General features: G+C 41.1%; 1 protein-coding gene across 3 annotated transcripts in view; it reads right to left on the reverse strand.

Annotated features, from left to right (window-relative positions):
- Positions 1 to 7197, reverse strand: part of Arhgef6 (Rac/Cdc42 guanine nucleotide exchange factor 6) — a 106898-nt gene extending 99701 nt beyond the window's left edge. For 2 of the 3 annotated variants that reach the window (XM_029473344.1, XM_029473343.1), the window contains exons 1-2: positions 6806 to 7147; positions 5419 to 5502 (exon numbers count right to left, since the gene is read on the reverse strand). In XM_029473344.1, the coding sequence (XP_029329204.1) occupies positions 5419 to 5502; positions 6806 to 7042 (321 nt within the window). In that variant the 5' untranslated portion in view covers positions 7043 to 7147. Of the gene's footprint in view, positions 1 to 5418; positions 5503 to 6805 lie in introns of all 3 variants that reach the window. The other variant, XM_021152941.1, reaches the window with a different exon arrangement.
- Between the last annotated feature and the right edge of the window lie 4881 nt (positions 7198 to 12078).

Below are 12078 nucleotides of genomic sequence, written 5' to 3' on the forward strand. Positions count from 1 at the left end.
AAGGTCCTGAGTTCAAATCCCAGCAACCACATGGTGGCTCACAACCATCCATAACGAAATCTGATGTCCTCTTCTGGAGTGTCTGAAGACAGCTACAGTGTACTTACATATAATAAATAAATAAATCTTAAAAATATATATATAACAGTTAAGAATTGGTGAGATTGCTCAGTGGGTAAAACTACTTACTGGGTTAGCATGCAAACCTTGCCCAATGGCTCAGTAGTTAAGGGGACCTGGATTCAATTCCCTGTACTCACGTGGTGGTGGTTCACAGCCATCTGTAACTCCAAGGGATCTGACACCGTCTTTTATAGTCCATGGGCACCAAGTATTCAAGTGGTGGACAAGCATACATGCAGGCAAAGCACGCACACACATGAAATACATTTTTAATCTTGAAAAAGCTAGATGCCTTGGTGCACATCTGTAATCCCAGCACCTTCATGGTGAGATGAGAAGCAGATGAGAAAATTGTTGGCATGTTCTCAGACCAGCTAGAGGACACACCACCACCACAGAAAGGAGACAGGCCCTGCCTTAGCAAGGCAGAAGCCAAGAAGTAACTACTAAAAATTGTCCTCTGACCTCCACATACACTGGGGCAGACACACAGAAACATGCACAAAAATAAAATAAGACAAAATAAAATAAAAATAAATATGACTTTATCAAAATCTTTTTTTTAAAAAAATAATGTTTCAAAGGACAGTCTGAAAGTTGGAAAGGTGAGGCTGGAGAGATGGCTCAGCAGTTATGAGCACTGACTGCTCTTCCGAAGGTCCTGAGTTCAAATCCCAGCAACCATATGGTGGCTCACAACCATCTGTAATGAGATCTGATGCCCTCTTATGGTGCGTCTGAAAACAACTACAGTGTACTTACATAAAATGAATAAATAAGACTTTTTTTTTTTAAAGGAAGTTGGAAAGGTTTTGTTCTCCAGATTTATGTTATTAGCTGTATGGACCACAAGAGACCCCTAAACTATCATATCCAAATCCAACAAAAAGATGGAGGTCATCTGGAGAGGCCAAGTGTTATAATGTAGTCTTCCACCTCTGAACCCCAAGCTCAGTCAGCACCTCTCTGACTCAGTGGTTCAATCTTCCAAAGCAACTGGTTCAAACTGGCAGCCTTTCTTTAGATAAATGATAGTGTATCCTGGGAAAGAGTCAAGCCCTATTCTTGCATTTCATACACGTAGAGCTTTACAAAGTTAACTGAGATCCACCAAGCATGTCTTATGCCTCACACTGTTCTAAGTACTTGATACCTGACTTCTCTCATTCTCTCATTTTCTCTGTGTGTCTCTGTGTGTCTCTCTGTCTTTCTCTGTCTCTTTCTGTGTCTGTCTCTGTGTCTCTTCATCTCTGTGTCTCTCTCCCTCTCTCCCTCTTCCTCCATGACCTTTGAGAATACTTCTGTATAGGTCTGTTTTTCAGCTACCTGGAAACTTTGAGACTGGACAGGCCACATACTTGGCTGCTCCGTGCTTTCCGGCTCATCTTTCAGTCTCATTCCTTCTGTGGTGATTCTATGTGCCTTCCTTGAGGGCTCTGTGAGTGACTCATTGTGGCTCAGGTTTTTTTTTTTTTTTTTTTTTTTTTGCACAACAGTACAAAGAGCACCTAATCATAAGGTAACAGCAGTGGGATTCATGCTTAGATGCAGTGATACATTAAGAACTGTAGATGAATTATTTTGTCCAACCCTTAAAATAGCTCTCTGTAATGATACCCACCACATTGAATGCTAACATTAGGAATTAATTTCAAAGTCTTCTGCTGTTGGGCTGGAGAGATGGCTCAACAGTTAAGAGGAGTGGCTGCTGTAGCAGAGGATCCAGGTTCAATTCCCAGCACTCACATGGAAGCTCACAAATATCTGCAACTCCAATTCTGGGGTGATGCCATCTTCTAGCCTCTACAGGCACCAGGCATACATGTGATGTGCAGACATACATCCAGACATGTTACACACACACATGTGAAAGCACACATTAAAGCCTAAAGTCCCCTGTAGTAAATCTTGTTAGAGTCCCTTCCATACAGATGAGGAAGCAAGAGCACAGCATTGCCAAGAAACTTTATGAAGAGTAGAGTGAACTAAGATGTAAGGCTGAGAGGATGGCTCAGTGGGTAAAGTGGTTGCTGCACAAACATGAGAACCAAAAGTTGGATCCCCAGCATCCATGGAAAGGTTAGCAACTGCCTATAATCCCAATGCTGAGTAGAGGAGGGGCTTGTTGACAAAAAGAGCAAGCTTCAAGTTTACTGAGATATTTTATGAAAGGAAGGAAGGAAGGAAGGAAGGAAGGAAGGAAGGAAGGAAGAATCAAAAGAAGTGGACAAGATGATTCTAAAACTCATCTGTACATATCTAGACTATTTCAAATAGTTTAGGTAACCTGGAAAGCACAGAAGAAGACACCAACATCGACCATACATATGTACCCACAAAGTGTATGTACATATCACACACACACACACACACACAAGGACAGAAACATGGATACAGGCATGGACTGACTCTAACACATATCTATGAAGCTACAAAAGGAATGTGATAATCATAATATCTGATATTCTTTTATTCTAATGTTCATATCATCTCAGTCTGATATACTTTTTGTAAAATTTCTACCCAAGGTGGAAAGAACTTTTTTGATTAAAAAAAACCATTTTAAGCATTTTTGCTTAAAGGAATAATCTTTAGTTATCAGAAAACCCCCAAGAGCGGCAGCAGCAGGAGGTGTCTCTGTTTCATCTAGTATTCTTAGAACTGCAAAGAAGCACAGTACACCTTCTGCCTATTTCGGCACAGAAATCACTGGCAACTTCACCATGTTTTTATCTGAAAAATTAAACATGAAAATGTCATGGTCTGCTCCACAGTAGACAGCATCCTGTACATACTCTGAAGCCACATGGACCATGAATGCCAAGGTGGCTGGTGGGGCCCCCAAACTGAGAAACAGGGAAGATTGGAATAAGATATTCTGACACAGATGTAACTTTAGATTAAGGTTGGGTTCAAGAAAAAAAAAAAGACAAACAACAGACAGACAAACAAAAGGCCAGTTTTGAGACAAGGTCTCATGTTGTAGTCCTGACTGACCTGGAACTATCTGTGTAGACCAAGATGGCCTGAAGCTCACAAAGACCCACTTGTCTCTGCCTCCCAAATGCTGAGTTTAGAGTTTTACACCACTATCGCCAGCTAGCTTGAAGAGAACTTTTGAAGAAAACAAAGTTTATCTGAGACAACAGTTAGTGTTAATGCTGGTAGTGGTGGTGGTGGTGGTGGTGGTGGTGGTGGTGGTGGTGGTGGTGATAAATAGCTCCTTGAAGAAATATATGGTCCAGGCTCTCTTCCCAGGGTTTTACATATATTAATTCATTGAAATTTCAAATCATGCAGGTGCCACTAGTATTTCTATTTTACAGGTGGAGAAGCCAAGTTATAGAAGCATAGTAAAACAACAGATGTCACTAGTCAATGTCACTGTAGTAAAATAACAGATGTCACTAGTCACAATGTCACTTGTGAACAATAACTGAGATTTAAACCCAAGAAGTCTAGTACCAGAGTCTATGCTCAAACCCCTACCACTAGTGAACAATAATTCACTATTGCTCAAACCCCTATCACTAGTGAACAATAACTGAGATTCAAACCCAAGAAGTCTAGCACCAGAGTCTATGCTCAAACCCCTACCACTTACCCAGACAATATTTTCTTAGTAATGTAAAACACCTCTGACCTGGCCCTGAGCTGAAGATAATACACAAATTATTGCATTCTTTTTAGAAGGTTGACTTTCTTAAGACTACAGAATTAAGCAATATCTCATTTGACCCTGAAACACCATCACAATGTGGTTAGTGCTGTGTCTCTTTCACAGCCCAACGGCTTATGGGAGGGCATGAAGGAGTGATGGGGATCCATTCCCCATACTACAAAAACAACATGGAAGCACACGAAAGGCTTGCCCTCCTTTTCAGTGAGATAATTGGAGCATGCACATGTAATACATATTACATGTGCACATAGTTTAATGTGGCTTGTATTTTGATTTTGCTTTTTGCAGGTTTTGCTCTGGGTTTGGGGATTGAAGCCAGGGCCTTGTGCATTGTAAGCAAACCTCTCCCTCTGATCTGCTTAAGTACAGCTGTGACCTAAAGGTCAGCCAGGTTCTTATAGTTTTCAAGGCCTCCCTTTGTTCGGAAGTGTTAATGGGCTTTAAAAGCCCATTTCTTTTTCTGTTTTTTTTTTTTTATTGTTGTTGTTGTTGTTACAGCATTTCTCCCTTTCCTCTTCTCGCTCCAAATGTTCCTGCGTACCCCTTTCCACTCTCCTTCAAATTTATGGCCTCAGGCTGGCAAGATGACTCAACGGGTAAGATCACTGATCGCTCTTCCGAAGGTCCTGAGTTCAAATCCCACAACCGCATGGTGACTCACAACCATCCGTAAAGAGATCTGACGCCCTCTTCTGGTGTACTTACATATAATAAATAAATCTTTGAGCTGGAGTGAGTGGGGCTGACCAGAGCAAGCAGAGGTCCTAAATTCAATTCCCAACAACCACATGAAGGCCCACAACCATCTGTATATAGCTACAGTGTACTCATATACATTAAATAAATAAATAAATAAATAAATAAATAAATAAATGTTTAAAAAATTATGGCCTCTTTTCCCATTAATTGCTACCACATTGTATATGTATAAACATGTACATATATGTTCCTAAATACAATCTGCTCAGTCCATATAATGTTACTTGCATGTATGTTTTCAAGGCTGCTCATTTGGGCCATTTCTTTTTGGAAGATTACTTTTACTGCTGTTGCCAGTGACTCGCTGGCTGGCATTACTACCTCCATTAAGAAGGAAGCACACCCACAGAAAGCTTGATCTCCTAGAAAGAAGCTGCATTTAAAAGTCATCAATTTTGCATTTTGTTGTTTTGTTATTTTCTTTTTGCTCTCTGTCTCTCTGTCTCTGTCTCTCTGTCTCTCTGTCTCTCTGTCTGTCTCTCTGTCTCTCTGTCTCTCTGTCTCTCTCTCTCTCTCTCTGAAAAAGACTTTCATGTAGCCCAGACTGGCCCAAAACTTAAATGTATAACCAAGGATGACCTTGCTCCTCTGACTTCCATGTCTCCATCACCTTAGTGTTGCAGAGTATAGGTGTGTACCACCATTTCCAGTCAATAGTTTTGCTTTGTTTAGTATTAGGTTCTGAAAGACACTATTGGACATCATCAATCTCAACTGGAGATTCTCTAAAGGGTTCTCTACCTCGATTTACTCTGTGGCTACTGGCACCGAAAATCAATCCTTACATTTGCAGACTTTTTAATTAAGAGAGCAGAAAATAATGGCAAAATGAAAGGCAAGACAAGTAAGCTTACTTCCACTTGAAGAGTTGCACATCCTTTCAGGAAGTTGTTGATGTTGTCGATGCAGTCGGCCTCAGTTTGGGGTTCCAGACAATACTAGGGAAAGAGTCAAATGTCACTTGGAGATTGCTAAGCCATGACAAACCATCATCATATTCTTTTGCTGATAACTAGACACAGTTGGCTTTGGAAGGCAGAGGGCAGCCCTGCTCTCCATCCAGGAAGAGAACTAACCACTGAAGGAAGTGATGCAAATGCCTGAACGGTTGCTTTTTGTTTCAGAGGTCTCCAAGCCACTTCTATTTAAGATTCTCTCATACCTTCTACTCGACTGTGGTGCTAGCAAATCGGAGAAACTAAGACACACAGACACACGGACGGACACACACACACATGTCGATGCAGTCGGCCTCAGTTTGGTGTGTGTGTGTGTGTGTGTGTGTGTGTGTGTGTGTGTCTGCGTATGTATATATAAATATATATAGTTTAGATCCTGCTTTTGCCCGAGGTTACTTTGATCACCTCCCTCTACTCCTCATGATAATTTGTTCATATTTCACTATGACTGAGCATCACATTTTTTATTATGTCTCTCTGTATCTTATCAGTTTAATCACCGTTTCTCACATTTGAAAAATTTTAAGTAAATCTACTTGTTCCATAAACATAGAACTGATTCCAAAAGGCAAAAGACCCTTATTTAATTTATGTGCACAATGACCTTAAGAAAAGAATCATAAGTACTCCATCTTTAATGAAACAAAAGCACCTACTTTAGAAACCTTCCACTGTCATAACATGGGCTTCTAACCTCAAAAATCTTGAAGTTTTTTTAAAGCAAGGTTTAGTTTCACTTTGAATGCCCATTGCCTTCAATGCATAGAGTTGGTTTCTCTTTGGTTTGGGGGGAGTTTTAAGTAACATTGACACTTGTGATTAGACTTTTCTTCAATGAATCTTTAAAAAAAAAAAAAAAACAAGGAAGTCTCCATCAATTTTTTTTTAGGCAAACTTTCAAACACCAGAAAGATCCACAACAAAATTATTCCATTTTCCCACAGACTCATGCTCAAAACATGTCTAAAGTGCACAGGGGAAGTTTAATGTGCATTTCCACAACCACAGCAAACTTGTACACAATAAGGTTGTCCTCCCATCCCTGATTGGCAGTCCTGTAGCCCAGCTTTAGTAGGGTAACATCAGGGGGTCAATTACTGAAGGATAATATTTCGTTTTCTGACTTTTTCAAAGTACAAGGACAGTAAATAAAAACGCCTAACTTTTAGAAAGATATTGAAGAAGGGGATTCCCATGAGCCCGCAATAGAAAAATCTCAAGAATGATATTATTGCTGCTCTGTGGTGGAAAGTAATCCCAAAGACACAGCAAATGACCTTACCTTCTCCACCGAGCCAGGCAGAAGTCTGTTTATGAGTTTGCACAACACTACCCCATTTTTCAGCGAGGACTTCAAGAACTCCTCTGGATCACAGACAGTCTTTTTGGGAGACTCTAGAACTCCCAAAGATATAAGCCATGTCACAAGGCGTTCTTCTGGATTCATGACTGAGGCTCTCGGACGATCTGAACAGCTCTCGGGGCAGCTGTGAAGACTAAGCCACATCCGTGATTGCATCTGCTGCTGTCTTCCTTTTATGAGCGCTCTTCTGGTGCTTGCAGGGCAAAGGTTTAAGGCAACTTTTCTCTGACAACAGTGGAACGTGGGATTTCTAAACCACAGAGATCATACCTAAAGATATGGAAAGGAATGATAAGGAATGGACAAACTCCTGGGAGAACATCACTGGTTCTTTTTCGAAACTTGCAAAACAAACTCATTAGGTTTTTCTGTTGGGGGTGGGGTGGGGAGAGGAACACGTACAACAGTGCAAGAAGCTGTAAGGAAAGGAAGTGAGGAGGATGCTGGGGAGGCAGAAAAGTCAGCAAGTGCTCGTGGAAACCGGAGTGAGCCAGCACTTTACAGAGCCTTGGAAATGAGACACGCATTGGGCAGACTGGGAAAACACTGTCAATACAGTCTAGTCTCAGTGAAAAATCTGGCTTCTGTCAGGAGGAGGATGCCAACTGGCTCTTAGGTCAGACAGATCTGAGCCTCGTGGGGAGCTGTGCTGGTAAAAGAGAGCTCAAACAAAGACTTAGGTGGACTGAAAAAATTCCTCCCAGAAATGGCCGGATGTCCTCAGACAATCTCACAGTGACAGTGTATGTCACGATCATGCCTTCTTTACAAAACACGTGAAGCCGCATGGTGACAAACTTGCCAAGCAAAGGAAAATTGTCCCTGCTGTCAGCCATCGCTGCATTTAAGCAGAAGCTGGAAGAATGGCATTTTACTTTGTAGCCAAAAAAGCTATGTTTAGGGAAATAGGCTAAGGATAACATCTGACATCCTGTTTACTTGCATTCTTTAGCAATTCTTTTTCTGGACCTGGTTCCACTCCACAGTCCAGCTGCAGCACCCTTAGCAAAGGCTTAGACACAGTCACAGAAAATGAGGGAAATATGTTTGGAGACAGAGCACTTGAGAACAAAAGAGCACTTGTCTTCTTTGTCTACACTACAGACTGAAAGATTCACTTCTTGTCATCAACAAACACTATGCGTTTAAAATAGTGATCTGCAAACCAGCCTCGCTCATGAATCCAGAGAGGTTTGTTATTGTCAAACACTTTTAGTACCAGGTAAAGTAGTCATACTATAGAGAAATTTATGATAAGGCAGAGTTTAATTGTATAGCTCGATGTTGGCAAATGCAGGCCGTCAGCACCTCTTCACATGTATGTGAGGCATCCAGTTAATTATAGCTGTTTCCCGCTAAGTCTCACAATCCTGTTCTTGTTGTCCTCTGCCTCCCTGCTTTTTGATGGCGATAGTGATAGGGATAGTTTCTTGTAGCTGAGGCTGACTTTGAACTCCTGATTCTTCTGCCTCCTCCTCCCAGATGCTAGGATTAGAGGCATGCAAAATCAAATCCAGTTTACGGGGTGTTTGGGCTTGATCCTAGGATGTTGTACACACTAGACAGGCACTCTACCAACTGAGGTATAGCCCCAGGCCAATTGAATAATTTTAATATTTACAGGCTATTTCATTACAATCACGCACAGTCTAGATCAATGGTTCTCAACCTGTGGGTCTCAACCCCTTTGGATATTAAAGGACCCTTTTAGGAGGATCACATACCATATATTTCACAAGTCATATGTTTGCATTATGATTCATAACAGTAGCAAAATTACACTAATGAAATAGTAACAAAATAATTTTATGGTGTGTGTGGAACGGGGGTTCACCTCCCTAATCCAGAAACTATCCCTAATTAATAACCACTCAGAAATGAAAACTTAATTTTCTCCAACAGAATATCATGGGCTATACAAACCACTCTTAAGGGCAGGCAGGCCCTGTTCCCAGCAGTAGCTAGGCAACTCAAAATGAACTCAATGACAACTTTGGACGTTCTTAGTCTCATAATACTTTGTCAAGGTATGTTTTTGGTTTTGCTTTATTTTTTTTAAACCACATAGGTCCTTTGTATTTATATTGTGGCTTCTGGCTCTGTGTTTTCCCGTGTGTGTGTGTGTGTGTGTGTGTGTGTGTGTGTGTGTGTGTACAGGTGTCATTGCATCTATCTGTGTTTTTTATGCTTTTTCTTTGGCTCTTTTTCTTCTGTTTGCTTGTTTTAATGTATTTTGACTTGTTTGTTTTTGTCTTATTTTATTATTACTGCCAAGATGTCTGCATATTTTCTAAGCAGAGACAGAAATGGTGTGGATCTGGATGGGAGGGGAGGGAGGGAGGGTTCATGGGGGTGTTGGGGAGGGAAATACTGTAAATAAAATATATTGTATAAAAAGCTATTTTCAATAAATGAAAATTTGAAAGAAAAAATGTGCCCCTTTACCTCCTTTTGTTCTTCCTTATCTCCACATCATAGGCAACTGCTCATTTGTTCTCCACCCTTTTATGCTAGCCTGTAATTTCAAGGATCTTGCATAAAGGGAATATACAGCATGGTGGTATTACTGGTGGTCACAATCTGGACCCAGTTTTTCCAGGTTCTTGGTTTCTCAATCAAAGAACCGAAATAAGGGCTCCCATATATTTTGAAAGTAGCAAGGAGACTTTATTCAAGGTGAAGCAACAGTCCGGATCAAAGTAAGCACACTATCAAGATTGATAGCAGCCATATGAGTGAAGGCACTCAAGGGCCCGACATCATCAAAGTGGTGCTAAGGAGAGTAACTTATCTCCACTGTTTAAAGCAGGTCTATGTGCAGCCTAAGGCAGATGTATGTGGGGGTCGCAGGTTGTCAGCATGTTGCTAGGTGCATTATTAGCACAGGAGGTACTTGCACACAACCCAAGCCAAGTAGAGTCTCCTGTTTCTAAGCTATTTCTACGCTCACCCGTCTCAGTACTTTGTTTTCTGTGTTTTAACACCAACATTTTGAGAGTCAGTGATGTAGTTGGGTCTATCCATAGTTGTATAAAATGATGAATTTACCTCTGTGGTTTGGGCTTGTTGTACTTATAAGTAAAATAAATATAGTTGATCAAACATTTTAATTGGATTTGAGCCATGGCCAAATCTATGTAATAGAAATAAACAGAATCCAATTGTTGATACATTTACTTCCTCAGTGTGACCTATTTCAATACAATTTTATGTCATTTGGACCGCACCACAATTGCTCAGGCAAATTTTACTCCACAGGCAAACAAAGTATTATTGAGGTACTGCGTATATTTTATGATGACAAGCTAGGTCTGAATCACTTTAAGAATATAGTTTAACCCAAAATAGGGTCATGGCCAGTGTCCACAGGTTAAAAATCTGCCTTGTTTGGCTTTTTGTCTTGTTTTGTGGAGACAAAGTTTCACTGTATGGCCATGGTTAGCCTGAGACTCATGGCAATCCTCCTGCCATCACTTTAGTAGAGGATAGATGTGCCTTACTTATCACTTCCATCTTTCTCCCTCAGTTTAAGCATTTAGCTGTCACAAATGACTGTAAGTAACAGAAGAAAGGTAGAGAGGGCCACAAACCAGCACAGCAAGGCAAAAGAAAGAGTTGCTAACATTGAGATTTAAAAGTTACATTTGTTACAGAACAACATCAGGGCAGGCCACCGTCTATGTGACGTGACTAATCACAGAGCCCAGGCTGACTTGGGAAGTAGGTGAAGATAACAGAGCTGATGAGCTGGGAACGAAGGTGAAAACAGATACCGGAGGTCACAAGAACAGAGCAGCCTTCCCAGAAGGGCCTGAGGAAAAAGACCAAAAGTCAAGCTTCACACCCTCTGCCCCACTGAATCTACCTCTTCTTATCCTAATGAATATTCCCGAAGACTCCAGGTAGCTAGTGTTATTTAATTTTGGTTTGTCTGTTTGTTGGTTTGTTTGTTTTTAGGGACATTCTGCTTTTTACAAAAAGGAGCTAGACAAGATGGTAGAAACTTGTCATCCCAGCACTTGGGAGGTAAAGGCAGATCAGGAATTCAGGGCCATTCCTGCCTGCATTGTAAGCCAGCATGGGTTACGTGAAACCCCTACTTTAAAAAAGAGAGATAAAACCCTTCAAAGGCTTTCTGTTGCCTAAAGCAGTAATGGACAAACAAGAATATGCACCATGGTAACCTCCTGGTTACAACAGAGAAAAGGGAATGAGTGTAGAATTTGAGCTGAAACAAGTAGAAATTAAAAACCTATAGGAAATGAGGCATATGTGAACATATGTTAGAGCTGGCTGACGGGTAGGTAATCTGGGACCTGGTATACTATTTTCTTGTCTTTTATACATTTGAAATATTCACAATTGACTTATTTCAGTTGGCACTTGTGAAAACAAAGATCTGGTAGAAGTATATGTACTTCAGAAGAACTGCATTAGAGTCCTCCACTTGACTCAGATGCAGACAGACCGAGGTCACACTTCAAGAAACAGCTTGCCTCCTGACCTTCTACTCCACTCCAATCCCTGGCAGTGTCTGCTTGGTTATCCACGGGAACAACTCAACACCACTCAGTTCCTCAGTTCTCAGAGTTTCTCTGACTGGGATTGATGTGGCACCTCTCAGATTGCCTTTATACCTGTTCTCTCAATGGACCTGGGGTTTTCAAATACATTTTGCCCTGCCACCATCTGGCATAGTGTTAGGTTCTATCACTGAGGGACAGAGACAAATAGGGCAGAATACTTCCTGCTTCCTCAGGCTACAGACTCTGGCTAAGCCCCCTCCTCACACTCACCTTCTGTAGCTCTAGCTTCTCTGATGTATTGAGGGGGGGATGTTCCTTACCATTACCCTTGAGTGGTTCTGTAACAAGTGCCCCTGGTGAGACACCTCCCATGTGAACAAGCACCCCAGAGGAGCATGGTTTCAGGAGGATTGCAGACAAGTGATGTAGACCAAACTGCACATGGTCTCTAACAAGGCCTGGTGCTCAGCTATGGGTCAAGAGGTGGTTATCACAGTCCATGGGGCTCTGAATGTAGCATATTATATTTATCATATCTACTATCCTATATTAATCTGCTAGTCCTACATTCTTTTTTTTTTTTTTTTTTTTTTTTTTTTTTTTTTTTTTTTTTTCTTTTGTTTAGTGTCTTTCTTTGTGTGGACTTTGCCATCTATTATCCACTGT

Source organism: Mus caroli, chromosome X, assembly GCF_900094665.2.
Source record: "Mus caroli chromosome X, CAROLI_EIJ_v1.1, whole genome shotgun sequence".
NCBI classification, from domain to species: Eukaryota; Metazoa; Chordata; class Mammalia; order Rodentia; family Muridae; genus Mus; species Mus caroli.